A 14,301-nucleotide genomic window follows, 5' to 3' on the forward strand; every position below is an offset into this window, starting at 1 on the left:
TTTTAACTTAATACATATCACTTTATTTACGAAGAGTTTTGTGATGAATTATTTTTACATGTTATACATGTTTCTGATCAGATTAAACACCTGTAATATTTTTGATCCAACTTATGTAACTGAATGTTCTAGTGTATCCAGATGGATCTGTACTTTCGCATCCATTGGCACTAAGAAAGCTGGCTGTTCCAACAACTAAGTAATATTCTCTTCCCACAAATTGCAACAGTGGACTACCTATATCACCCTGAATAAATAATTATTGTTAAATTACTTTACACATTAATAAATATACTGTACGTACAATACAACTACCTTCGTTATAGTTACCAGCAACGCATACCATATCTTCAGTAACTTGACTACCGTAAGTTAACTTGCACTCATTGGTTGATAGAGTGGTTAGGTTCACCCTCATTAACTCCTCCGCAAACCCTGTGTCCTCTGAAGTAAAGAATTTTAAATCCATTTTTAGTTTTTCAAATGTAATAACGTCAAAATTTTGTAACGACTTACCATCACTGGTTTGCCCCCAACCAATAGCAATTGTAGGTGCGGCATCCTGAAGCCTATACGTTGGCAGAAAACGTATTTGTCTTATGTAATCTAACAAAATCTTTTTAATAAATAAAATAGTAAAAAAATAAATTACACCCACCGGAATACTCAATTGGCAGTCGAAGTTTAATCAGACCGACGTCATTCTGAAGCGTGAGTGGGTCAAACTCGGGGTGGGGGAATGACTCACTTGTGGCCACAGTAACACGATATGGGTCATTTCGATCCAAGAAATTTGATCCTAATTGAATTGTAAATAAGGTAGCTCTAAACACCAAATATATTTTAGATTCATATATTATTACTATTAGTTACAATTTGTTATTATTTAAACTACTTACCCATCGACACATTGACCTGCAGTCAAAACCCATTGATTGCTAATAAGTGTCCCACCACAGAAATAGAGACCATCAGTTTTATGCACGTAAATAGCAGCAGCAAAAGGAAACTGCCCATATAAAGCAGGCTGACCACCAATAATTCGACCTGACAACTATACATATAACCATATAAAATTAGTAACTAATTTTCTGTTTGTAATATCTCGTTTCTAAAGAAACACTAAATTTTATTAATTTTGTTGGTACTGGTAATGTGGTTAAAATATTTAACTCGAGATACCACCCTTACAAATTTATTCAAAAATATGATTATTTTTTTTTAATCTATCTTTATGACTTGTATCATAAATAAACTTTACCTTCGTTGCCGAAGTCATCCAGAAAAACGTCAAACACAAAATATAAGTAGAAGTTCTCATTTTGAGTACTTTTTTAAAGTGCATTAAAAATTAACAGTCGATGAACATGTTCCAAAAATTCGTATTTTACGAATCAAGATGACTTCACCGGTAATAAAAATTATGGTTATTTATTTATTGCAACATAATTATTTTATTACCCTTTTATCAAAAGAAATAAACTCTCAATTGCATTAAATGACGCAAATCCTCCAGAAGCACCGATGGATTAAACAATAAAACCCCACACTTAAAAAAAATAAATCTATTTCATTAATAATCTTTAAATAATCAAAAATCCATAAATATATCCCTCTGTACAAAAAACAAACTCAACTATTCGATATAACTTCCGGACTTTTAACATCTTCGTCTGGATTCGAATCCTCTTGTAAAATATTCAGTCCTGGATGCATCTCAACCATGTGTCTACTCTTCAAATGTCTGTCTAGATCCCGTCGCCTGACTAGAATTTTTCCGCACAAGTCGCACCTGTTGAAAACGGGGATAAAATCGGCCTTATTGCGTTGGGGAATAAGGTACCTACTTATACGGGGTGTTCCCCTCGGCGTGAAGTCGCACGTGTTTGTTCAAATTGCTCGGGTCCCCGAAAGGTCTCATGCAGAATTTGCATTTTAGCGGTTTGTATCCCGTGTGGGTTCTTATGTGGATTTTTAGGCCGTATTTTCGGGAGTAGCATTTGCCGCAGTAGAGGCAGATGTGGCCTTGTTTGGATTTTCCTAAGCTGCTCACCTGGAAATGGGGTCAGAATTAGTAAAATAGCATAGATTTAAAAATATACAATTTAAATGCAAACTTTTTCATTTAAGTCTCAATGTTGTAACTTCTATACATTAAAAAATATAGATAATAATAGCAGTAACAGTGTAAGAAAAAAAGGGCTATGACATCCGGGTTGTTATAATTCCATGACCACTTAATTTATATGATATAAAAACTGAATGCCTCGGGGAAAATCTCAAGACGGATTCATAAACCACATGTATGTTATTTTAAAATTTAAATGTTATTTACTATGAAACATTTTGAGGAGACGTCATCATATTCTTGTCTAATAATTAATGAACACCTCAACTCAATTCTATGTGTTTTTTAATGAGTTAAACATTTTTGATATATTTTGTTCCTTATTCTAGACATGTAAATAATAATTAGTGAGAAATACTACATAGCAAAAAAATCTAACAAAATAATTAGAGAATACACAAAACATACATATACACATATACACATATATAATTATAAAAAAAAGTAAAAACTGATCTAACAGATGTTTTGACCAACTGAACTGTCGATGTTAATTTGTAAAGTTAAGTCGAGAAAAAGCCGTCTAATCAAAAATCAAACATTTTAAGTTTGTATTAAGAAGTTCTATGAAATTTCACCTTAATAAATTTAAACAATTCATAATTCCTCGAGTAATTAATCAAACAAATTTGAGTTCAACACTGTAGATTAAATTATTTTGAAAATCATATGCAACTAACGATTTTTGTAAATCGAATCAAATACAGTGTGATTTCTTAAATTTCTGCTCTAGTAACCATCATGGCCAACTACATCAGAAATTTAAAAGGTTGGTCGAAGAATTTTTTTTCTTCGCCCCTGAAATCAAAAATTATAAATAAAATGTTGCGATTTTTGTTTTCTGATAACCTTTATAAAGTAAAAACCAGTGGCGTGGCGCAGTTTTTTTGGCCTGCATTTTTGGATTCTTCAGTTTTTAATTTTTTTTGTGTCTTCGGTATTCGATTTCCAATTTTTTCGAGTTTTCAAATCAAAATTTTTCAGTTTTTCAGCTTTCCAACTTTTGGATTTTTCAATTTTTAGACTTTTCAATTTTTCGGTTTGAGTTTCCCGAGTTTTCAATTTTTAATTTTTCGATTTGCAATTTTTCGTTTCGATTTTTTTTTTGTTTTTTGGATTATTCGATTTTTTAATGTTTCGACGTTACATTTTTTTTTTGTTTCAAATGTACTTTTCGTTTCTGCTTCTTATTTTTCTTATGTTTACAATAATTTTTCTATTTTTCAATGGTCCAATTTTATGATGTTTTTGTTTTAATTTCAATTGTTTAAATTTTTCGTGTCTGCAATTTTTCGATTTGCAATTTTTCGATTTGCAATTTTTAATTTTTTTTTGTTTCTTCAGTTTTAGAATATACAACTCTTCGACTTTTCATTTTTACATTTTTCAATTTTTCAAATATAAATTTTTCGGTTTTCAATTTTCAATTTTTCAACTTTCAGAATTTTTAATTTTTCGTTTTTTCAATTTAAAATTTTTCAGTTTCTCCATTTATCAATTTTCAGATTAGCAATTTTTCGTTTCAGTTCTTTATTGTTTCAATTTTTCAGTATTTCAGTGTTCTAGATTTATATTTTTTTTTCTTGAATGTGAAATTTTTCAATTTTTTTATTTTTTAGTATTTCCATTTGTAATTTTTCTGTTATCAATTTTTCGATTTTCCAACTTTCAGTATTTTTAAGTTTTAGTTTTTCAATTTCAAATTTTTCAGTTTCTTTGTTTTTCAATTTTTGGTTTCCTCAATTTTAGAGTTGCAATTTCTTTTAATATATCTTTTATTAATTTTTATTTTCTTTTTGTATAATCTGTCAATTTTCGAATTTTATAATTTTTTGTTTTTTCAGTTTTAATTTTTACAATTTTCGGTTTCTTCAATTTTTTTATTTACAATTTTTCAATATTTCGTTTTTTCAATTTGAGAACCTGCAACTTTTTAAGTTCTTCGATTTTCCAGTTATTAGAAGTTTCAATTTTTGGACTGTAAAATTTTTCGATTTGCAATTTCAGGAGTTTTCAATTTTTAATTTTCCAGTTTTTCGATTTTTCAATTTTTCATTTCTTCAGTTTCAATTCTATTTTCTCGAGTTTCCAATTTTTGATTTTTAAATCTTTCGATTTGCAATTTTTCGTACCGGCTTTTATTTTCTTTATTTTTTCGATTATTCGATTTTTCAGTATTTCAATTTTTGATTTGTGATTTTTCAATTTTTCATTTTTGTTTCTTCAATTTTACAAATGCACTTTGTCGAGCTTTTCATTTTTGCATTTTTCAGTTTTTCGATTTTCAATTTTTCGGTTTTAAATTTTTCAAATTTTATATTTTTTAATTTTTCGGTTTCTCAATTTTAGATTTTTCAGTGTCTCCATCTTTCAATTTTTTTTTCTTCAATTTTCCGATTTGCAATTTTTCGTTTCGCTTTTCAACTTTTTCAATTTTCCGCTATCTCAGTGTTCTGATTTTATAATTTTTCTATTTTCTAAATTAGAAATTTTTCAGTCTTGAGTATTTTTCAATATTTGCGATTTTTCGGTTATCAATTTTTCGATTTTTCAACTTTTAGATTTTTTAATTTTTCAGTTTCTCTAGTTTTCAATATTTGGTTTCTTTAATTTTTGAATTGCAGTTTCTAGTTCCGGTTTTTTATTTTCCTTATTTTTATAATCATCATTTTTTGTTTTTTCAGTTTTAATTTTTAATATTCCATTTCTCCAATTGTTTTTCAATGCTCTAATGTTTTTTTTTCTATGTAAAATGTTTCATTTTTTCAATTTTTGATTTTTCAGTTTCTCGATTTTTCATTGTTTTGTTTTCCCAATTCCTGTCAACTTTACAATTTTAGAATTTTACCATTTTTCAATTATTGGACTGTAGAACTTTTTTATTTCAATTATTCAATTTTCCGATCTTTCAATGTTACAGTTTTTCGATTTTACAATTATGACCGTTCTATAATTTTTCTATTTTACAGTTTTTAAGTTTTTTGAAATTTTCATTCGATTTGCGTTTTATTCTTTCCAATTATTCGATTCATTAATTTTTGTTCCTGTCTTTAAGTTTCTTGACTTTTAGTTTTTCAATGTTTTAATTTTTCGATTTTCTAATTTTTCGATTTTGCAATCTTTCGTTTTCCAGTTTTTCGATTTTTAAATTTTTTCCTATTTTTTTAGTTTTGAAATTGTTTAACTTTTCGAGTCAAAAAATGCAAAAACCAAACATGAAAAAACGAAAAATATGAAACGAAAACTTTGAAAGATCTAAAAATTGGAAAACAAGAATTTGAAAAATTAAAGAAAGGAAAAATGGAAAAATTGAAAGATTAAAAATTGAGTAATTTAAAAATCGAAAAGGTGCAAAATCGAAATATTGAGATATTTCCAATTTGATAGCTGTTTCAACTTTTAGATTTTGCAATTTCATGAGTTTTCAATTTTTCGATTTTTCATTCGATTAATTTTTCGTTTGGGGTTTTTATATTTTTTTGTTTTAAATTTTTCAGTTTCTTAATGCCCTAATTTTCTAATTTTTCTTTTATCAGTATGCAATATTTTACTTTTCCACTTTTTCAATTTTTGGTTTGCAGTAAAAACTGCAAACCAAAAATTAAATAAAAAAAGCGGAAGTGGAAAAATTGACAACTAAAAAGTTGTCAATTTTTCCACTTCCGCTTTTTTTATTTTTTCGATTCTTCATTTTTGATTTTTCATTTTCTCGATTTTTCTTTGTTTTGTTGTTCCAATTTTTAAATCGCGGTGTAATTTTAATTTCAAATATGTAATAATAATTATAATTCTTTTTTTTTCAGTTACTGGATTTTAAAACTTTTATTTCTCCGATTTTTCAATTTCAAAAAAAAAATTCAAATCAATGTTCCATTTTTTCGATCTTTCAATACAATTTTTCGATTTTACGATTTTGACGATTCTATCATTTTTCGATTCATTTACACTAAATTTTGTAATGTTTAATTTTTATATTTTCAGTTTTTATATTTTTCAACTTCAATCAAAAAAATGAAAAAAAATCCAAAATCAAAAAAATCTAAACTGAAAAAATGAAACGGTATAAAATGAAAACAACTTAAAAAATGAAGAAACGAAAAACTGAAAAATCGAAAGATTAAAAATTGAGAAACTTAAAAATCGAAAAAGTGCAAAATCGAAAAACGAAATATTGTGAAATGGAGAAATCCTAAAATTGCTATTCAAAATTTAAAAATTGCAACATCCAGGAATTGAAAAATTAAAGATTGCAAATTTGAAATGTTGAATGAACGAAACATTAAAAAATCGAAAGTAACATTGAAAAAATAAAGGAAATAAAAAAACAAAACATTGTGGTACAAAATCGAAAAAAGTAAAATTAAAAAATAGGGAAAATGAAACATTAAAATCCAGCACTTGAAAAATCGAGATGACGAAAAATTAAAAATTGAAAAATCTATATGATATTCCTAATATACATAAAAAAATTGACGACAGTCGGTCCAGTAGTTTCGGAAATAACGTGTCTTATATAAATCAACACAGACGCCAGACAGACAAAAAGATGGAAACCAGGGACCACTTTTTTCGTACTCTAGGGGTGATGAAACGTCCAGAAAACATAAAAGTGACAAATCGCCCGATGAACTCGAAGTAAAAATCAACTTTAGCATTCCTTTTAAAGTTTGTTACATAACTTAGTTAAGAATAAACATACTTTATTATAAAAACTTCGTAATTTTTAGCGAACGAAAAGAAATAATTAATTTCAGATAAATTAATTTAATGATTAGACTGAACAAATTTTTATCTGAAACTGTTTTACTAATTGAATATTTTAAATGTGATTTTTTAACGAAAATTTAAATATTTTGAACAAAACACTAAAACGCAATCAAAACCACTCAAAGTTGTTTAATAAAATTTTAAACTACTTTATTTCCTTAAAAAAACTAACTCTTACACTCACCAACGTTTCGATATGAGCCTCATCATCATTCCCCGCCTGCTGCAAATGAAAATGATGCTGCTCAAATGGCGCTAAGGGCCACATTTGCACGTTCTCCATAATCGGAACGAGAAGATTCTCCCTATGATACTGATCCTCTTGCAACTTCTTAAAAGGTTTAAAAGCCGAAGGCTCACTATAAGGCCTGTACAAGTCCTTTTGTCCACACTCCTGCCTATTATGGTTCGTACTCGACACCGAAAGGTCCATGGCATTACGCTGTCTCATTATTTGTGGTTCAGGCGACAATTTAAAATCAAAAAGGTCGTTTTTGGTAGCAGTTTGTACGAGGTTTTCGTTGAGACCGTTGGATAATCTTTCCCAGAGGGAAGTGACCGTCTGTCGCCCACATCCGAGGGAAATGTGGAGTTTTAAGGGGTTTGGCGATTCGTAGAGGGCCGAACATTTCGTGCAGACGTATTTTTTCTGACCTGGAGTTAAAAAAAAAGTTAGGGGTTTGATTAAAGAGGAAAAAAAAAATTGCGCAGCCGGTAGGATTCGAACCTACGCTCCCATAGGGAATCTGATTTCGAGTCAGACGCCTTAACCACTCGGCCACGACTGCTGATGATTGATGTGATGTTCAAACGCGTGATGGAGGACGCGGCCAGGAAACAATTTATTTTATTACAAAAATGTTGTATTTTATTTTATTACTAAACGACTATTTCAATTTAATATTAGTTGGTTTAATGAAAAATTATAAAAATTGACGATTGTCTTATCTTATCGTTTGTTGTTTATGGTCCTCAAGATTAAAGTCCACATTGACTAAAATCATGGAAAATTTAATTTCTCGAACGAAAATTAGTATTTAACAATAATTTTGGGTTGGCTAATAATCAATTAATCATAGTTACCTGTACAAGGAAATTTTACAAATATCACTTTCTAACACACATTAATATAAAATATCAAAATGAAGATCTAGTAGCCACAAGTTGTCATGGAAACAGACAACTAACGCCTACTATGTTTACTGTATGATTCCAAATTTATTGTTAAACTTCTTGTGATAGTGTGTTTTCACAATGAATGTGTTCAGTTTTTTGCTCACCTTGTATATTTGCGGGTGTCAGAAATGCGATCTGCAGCATCGCCAGTAAGTCTTCGGAAAACCAAAGGAGTAATTCTTGACCGGTTTCGACGGGTCTCACAGCCTGAAGTATCAATTTGGGGTATATATTTTTACCAGAGCTGGTGCCTGGTTTCTGGGTTGGATGAAAACGTAGCTGGATATTGTAACTGTGACAGTCGTCCGACAGACGTAGAGCTCTCACCCAGTGTATATTTTGACACCATACGTTTTTTGAGTTTTCTTCTAAGTCGATGATGCCTGATGAATTGGGTTGTACGGATATCTAAAATTCAAAAAGTATTAAATATAATATCTCTCATAGAGCATAAATAAAAAATTTGTTGTTTTCAATTTAAAAAAAACTTTTGGTTGAAGGTTATTTCAACCGAACTTCCCTCGCCACTGAAGTGCAACCCAACAAATCCCAATTATTTGGGAAATTGTAAAAAGTTTTTCGAGATCACAGCTGTTTCGACTTGAGTTTTTCAGTTCTTCAATTTTTCATTTTTTATCTTCAATTTTTCCATTTTCCACTTATGGAATTTCTTAATTTTTAGTTTTTGGAATATTTCGATTGGACTTTCCCGAGTTTTCAATTTTTAGATTTTTCAATTTTTCGGTTTGCATTTTTCAATTTGCATTTTTCGGTTCTCAGTTCTTTACTTTTCAATTTTTTTAAGTTTTCGTTTTTCAATTAAAAATTTTTCAGTTTCTCAGTTTTCCGATTTTTCGTTTCTTCAATTTTTGATTTACAATTTTTCTAGTTTTCGTTTTAAATATGTATTTTTTTATTTTTCAATTACAACATTTATACAATTTTTCAATTTCTCGATTGAAATTTTTCGTTTCGGTTTTTATTTTCTTTATTTTTACAATTTTTCGATTTTTCAGTGTTTTTACAAATTCAATTTTCTCAATTTTTCGTTTCTACAAGTTTTCGATTTAGTATTTTTCAATTTTTCATTTTTTTGTTTCGTCAATTATACGGCACAATTTTTAGGTTTTTAGATATTCGAACTTTTCAATGTTTAAATTTTTAGATTCTTTAGTTTTTCATTTGTTCAATTTTTCGATCAAAAACTTTTCGTTTTGGTTTTTTAATTTCTTTATTTTTCAATTTTTCGGTTTTCCGATGTCCTCATTTTATCATTTTTCTTCTTTTCTGTCTAGAATTTTTTCAATTTTTGAATTTTTCAATTTTTTTTTTTGATTTACATTTTTCGGTTTTCAGTTTTTTGATTTTTCGATTTTTCAATTTTTTATTTTTCGTTCTTAGATTTTTTAGTTTTCCAATTTTCCATTTTTTCGTTTCTCCAAATTTTTTATATACAATTTTTTTAGCTTCGATTTTAAATTTGTAATAGTAATTTCATTATACTTTTTAGAATGTTCCACTCTATCAATTTTACGGTTTTAGCAGTTTTATGTTTTTCAATCATTGGATTTTAAAACGTTTTCATTTTTTTGATTTTTAATGTTTAAATTTTTATATTTTTCGAACTTTCAATGTTACAATTTTTTTTTCGCTTTTTAAGTTTCTCGATTTTCACTTTACAATTTTTCATTCTTCCGTTTCTTCAATGCGTCGATTTACGATTTTCCGATTTTCCACTTTTTCTATTTTGAAATTTTTCGTTTTTTCAGCTTTTCGATATCTCAATTTTTCCGATTTTTTGGTTTTTCGATTTTTAATTTTTGCATTTTTCAGTTTTTGGAATCAAACAATGGAATAATTACAGAATTGTACAATTGAAAAATTAAAAATGAAAAAGCGAGAAAGTGTAAAATGAAAACTAAATAATCTAAAAATTCTAAACCATGAACTTGAAAAATTTAACAAACGAAAAATTGAAAAGTTGAAAACTGAGAAACTTAAAATCGAAAAAACTAAATATTGTAAAACCAAAATTTTGAAAATTAAAGAAATCGGAATTGGATAAATTTAAAAATTGGAAAACCCAGGAAATAAAAACTCAAAGAGTAAAAATTTAAAAAACTGAACAAATGAAGAATTCTAAAATCAAAATTAACATTGAAAAAATAAAAGAAATTAAAACCGAAAAATTGTGATCTAAAATCTAGTAACTGAAAATTAAAAAATCAGGAAAATGAAAAATAAAAATCAAGAACTTGAAAAATTAAGGAAAATAAAAATCGAAAAATGAAGAATTATAGTATCGAAAAATTGCAAAATTAAACAAATGCAAATTGAAAAATTAAAGTAACGAAAAACTGAAAAATTTGGAAGTCGAGAAATTGAAAAATTGAAAAAATTGAACTTCGAAAAACGAAAATTTACGAAACCGAAACATGGAAAAATGGAAAAATTACATATTAAAGAAAATTTAAGGAAATAGATTTTGCAATTTCCCGATTCTTTAATTTTCCATTTAACGGTTTTCAGTTTTTCGATTTTTCTATGTTAATTTTTTTAATTTTTCGTTTCTCAATCTTGGATTTTTCAATTTTTAGTATCAAAAAATGGAATAATTGCAGAATTGTAAAATTGAAAAATATAAAATGAAAAACGAGAAAGTATAAAATGAAAACTAAACAATCCAAAAATTGGAAACCACGGACTTGAAAAATTGAACAAACGAAAAATTGAAAAATTTAAAACTGAGAAACTTAAAAATCTAAAAAGTGCAAAATACTCTAAACCGAAAATTAAAGAAATCGGAATAGGATAAATTTAAAAATTGGAAAACCGGGGAAATAAAAAGTCAAAGATTGAAAATTTGAAAAATTGAATAAATAAAAAATTATAAAATCAAAATAAAAATTGAAAAAATAAACGAAATTAAAAAACGATGTGATCTAAAATCCAGTAAACGAAAATTAAAAAATCAGGAAAATGAAAAATTTAAATCAAGAACTTGAAAAATTAAGGAAACGTAAAACTGAAAAATTTGGATATCGAGAAATTGAAAAATTGAAAAAATTAAACTTCAAAAAACAAAAAATTATGAAACCGAAAGATGGAAAAATGAAAAAATTAAAATTAAAGAAAATGAAAAATTAAAAAATTGTAAAATTAAGGAAAAAGAAAAAACGAAAACTTGTGATACCAATTTTTCGTTTCTTCAATTTTTCGAAATGCGATTTTTCAAATTTTCATTGTTCCCGTTTCTTCAATTTTTAGCTTTTGCAGTTTCTCGATGCTTTAATTTCTGATTTCCTCAGATTTTCGACTAGAAATTTTTCGTTTCGGTTTTTTTTCTTTGTTTTTAAAATTTTTCGATTTTTCAATGTTCCGATTTTGTAATTTTTTGTTTTTGCAATTTAAATTTTCTGTTTTTCGTTTCTTCAATTTTTCGTTTCTTCAATTTTTCGATTTACTATTTTTCAATTAGCAACTGTTCGAGTTTTAATTTTTAAATTTTTCAGTTTTTCCAATTTTTGAATGTTTAAATTTGTAGATTTTGCAATTTTTGATTTGCAATTTCACGGGTTTTCAATTTTTAATTTGTTAATTTTTCGATTTCCAACTTTTCCTTTCGTTTTTAATTTCCTTATTTTTCAATGGTTCGGTTTTTCAATATCCTGATTTTATATTCTTTTTTGCAATGCGAAAATTTTCAATTTTTGAATTTTTCGATTTTTTTATTTGCATTTTACGGTTTTCAGATTTTTCGTTTTACAATTTAAATTTTCAAATTTTTCAAATTTATGGTTTTAGAATTTTTTTCCTTTACTAATTAATTTTTTTTTGATTTTTAAGTTTCTCGATTTTTAGTTTACAATGTTTCAATCGTTCGTTTCTTCAGTGCTTCGATTTGCAGTTTTTCGTTTTTTCAACTTTTCTATTTTCAATCTTTTTCCATTTTGTAGATTTTTGATTTTCAATTTTTCGATTTATAAACTTTTCGAATTAAAAAAATGGAATAATGAGAAAGTATAAAAGAATCTAAACTATATAAAAATTGGAAATCAAGAACGTGGAAAATTGAAGAAACGAAAAATCGAAACATTAAAAACTGAAAAACTTAAAAGTCGAAGAAGTACAAAATCGGAGAACAAAATATTGTAAAACCGAAATATTGCAAATTAAAGAAATCGAAGAATCGGATAATTAACAAATCCAAAAACTGCAAAATTAAAAAATTTAAAAATTGGAAAACCGAGGAAATGAAAAATCAACGTTTGCAATTAGAAAATCAAAAGAAACATTGAAAATATAAAGGAGATTAAAAAACGAAAAATCGTGAAACCAAAAAATCAGTACAATAAATTGCCTCATTTATTAATTTTTTGTGTCACACGGTGTAACTAATTCTAAAATATGTGAGTGCATTGAAGCACAATTATAGTCAGAAAACTTTAAAAAGACGTCATTAATTTTTTGAATGGTGATGAATGAATAAATTTTAATTAACGATTTATCATAATTACAATAACCTTAAAACGTTTGCAAAATTTGAGAACATTCGGTTTTGGAGCTTCAAAGTTAAATTACAAAATGTTGTTACACAATTTTGACTTTTTTTCCAAAAAACTGAATGTCTAGAGTAAAAACTGAACACAGATAAATTTATAAAATTGAAATATTATTCACTATTGTAAATTTTTGGGATGACGTTTCGTTGATGGGGATGTTTATCCAAATACACGATATTCACAATATACATATTAATTTTGACAACAATTAGTCTAGTAGTTTCGGAGATTATGTGTCTAAGAAAAATTAGGAATTAATAAATATCGTTAATAAATAAGAGTAATAAGTTAAGATTGGGTCCCTGCGTGATTATAACATTATTTTATTTTAAACTTAAAAAAATCAAAAGAAGCAATTTAAAGAAAATATAGAAAGAAAAGTGTCCACAACAATTAAATCTATAACACCGGCAACACCACCGTCTCTACAAACTATTCAAACTAGATCCTTCTCAACAAAAAAGAAAACAAAAATTTTAACACCTCTTAAAAAGAGCTTTTTGACTTCAATCATCGTCACAACTCACCTGCACAACATCCGGCTGTCCCACCAACTCGCCGGCTTCGATGGGCGCCGAGATTGTTCCCTGAGGAATCGAGCTGAAAGCAGTCACTTTTCCAGGTACCAACAGCTTCGATGAACCCGTTACGAAACTGGTGATCAGCTCCGGACTAGAAATACTGTAGTTCTTAACCTCGAAATTCTGGGGCACTATAGGAAACATAGTCTTGCACCCCCTCAAAAATCTTGTCACTTTATTTTTGAAATATAACGGCAGTATTTTAAATTGTTTGACGTTCAAAGCTCGCGTGATTTCATTATTATGACTGGTAAATTGTTTGGTAGTTAAAAATAAACTAAAAGTTTGGTAGTGGTCCTACCACCCTCTAGGGGCGGTCAACGAGGATCCACCCTAAATTGTTGCATCCCTCGCCTGGACCGGGAGAGCGGGGGCGCGGCCAGGGGCCACGGGTGCACAATCTGGAAGGAATAGTGTGTTTTTTGACGAAAAATATCAAGAAAAGATTTCCCATTCTGGTGTTGGGTGCATACAAAAAAGAAGGATTTTTTTTACCAAAATAAAGGTAATTTTTTTGGTTTAATTTTTTCAGAATGCCTTTAGTATAAAAATTTTTCCAATAAATTAATTTTAACATTCTTCGTTATTTTGCGACATGTAGGAAAAATCTATATGGACCTGCAGCTGCAAGTGTTTGTGTTCGTTGATCAGGTTCCTGAATAAACTTTTTAAACATCCCCCGCCCCTATGTTAATGTGGCTTTAATGTTCAGTGTGTACACTTGTCGTGCCTTTTGATGAGGGGTGGAGCTTTGCAATAACCTCTTATAATGTGATCATGTTCGGCCAGCTATTTTGCAAAGGGTGTCAACTTTTGTGCAGATTATGATAAAACACAGACAAGAGGAAATTTATTAAATTGTTTTTCATAATAGGACAAGTTTTTTTTTTATTACTGTTACTATTTTTCACAGAGCTTGAGGCCGTTACAACACACCGTTTCTTCTCTGTGTATTTTTTATTACTAATAACTTTGTCATCTTTGTTTTAGTATTTTATTCTTTCGTTAATCATTGTTTCATTCTTATTTATTTCTTTGTTCGCTTTCCTGTTATTGCCTTTGTAATATTATTTCTCTTTTCAACTTT

The 14,301-nt window shown here is 27.9% G+C and overlaps 2 protein-coding genes and 1 non-coding gene across 4 annotated transcripts; all 3 read right to left on the reverse strand.

Annotated features, from left to right (window-relative positions):
• Nucleotides 1-1,373, reverse strand: LOC135130342 (brachyurin-like). Its single transcript, XM_064057705.1, has 6 exons — nucleotides 1,262-1,373; nucleotides 900-1,054; nucleotides 659-825; nucleotides 517-606; nucleotides 305-444; nucleotides 1-247 (listed from the first exon to the last, which is right to left on the reverse strand). Exons 1-6 carry the CDS (start codon nucleotides 1,343-1,345, stop codon nucleotides 83-85), a joined length of 801 nt encoding a protein of 266 aa, XP_063913775.1. The 5' UTR covers nucleotides 1,346-1,373; the 3' UTR covers nucleotides 1-82.
• A 177-nt stretch (nucleotides 1,374-1,550) lies between these two features.
• LOC135130400 (zinc finger protein 64) lies at nucleotides 1,551-13,394 on the reverse strand. 2 transcript variants are annotated; one of them, XM_064057777.1, is made up of 5 exons: nucleotides 13,161-13,394; nucleotides 8,176-8,479; nucleotides 7,080-7,549; nucleotides 1,848-2,053; nucleotides 1,551-1,792 (listed from the first exon to the last, which is right to left on the reverse strand). In XM_064057777.1, the coding sequence occupies exons 1-5, from the start codon at nucleotides 13,356-13,358 to the stop codon at nucleotides 1,633-1,635; spliced, it is 1,338 nt and encodes a 445-aa protein (XP_063913847.1). In that variant the 5' UTR covers nucleotides 13,359-13,394; the 3' UTR covers nucleotides 1,551-1,632. The 2 variants fall into 2 exon arrangements, with proteins under 2 accessions (XP_063913847.1, XP_063913848.1); XM_064057778.1 differs by having other exon boundaries at nucleotides 1,706-1,792; nucleotides 1,844-2,053.
• Nucleotides 7,602-7,683, reverse strand: Trnas-cga (transfer RNA serine (anticodon CGA)). The gene has a single exon. It is a non-coding gene; the product is annotated as a tRNA-Ser (tRNA).
• Nucleotides 13,395-14,301: the final 907 nt, after the last annotated feature.

Source organism: Zophobas morio, unplaced genomic scaffold, assembly GCF_036711695.1.
Source record: "Zophobas morio isolate AGI-343-1 ecotype UQ-CSIRO unplaced genomic scaffold, CSIRO_AGI_Zmor_V1 ptg000017l, whole genome shotgun sequence".
Classification (NCBI taxonomy): domain Eukaryota; kingdom Metazoa; phylum Arthropoda; class Insecta; order Coleoptera; family Tenebrionidae; genus Zophobas; species Zophobas morio.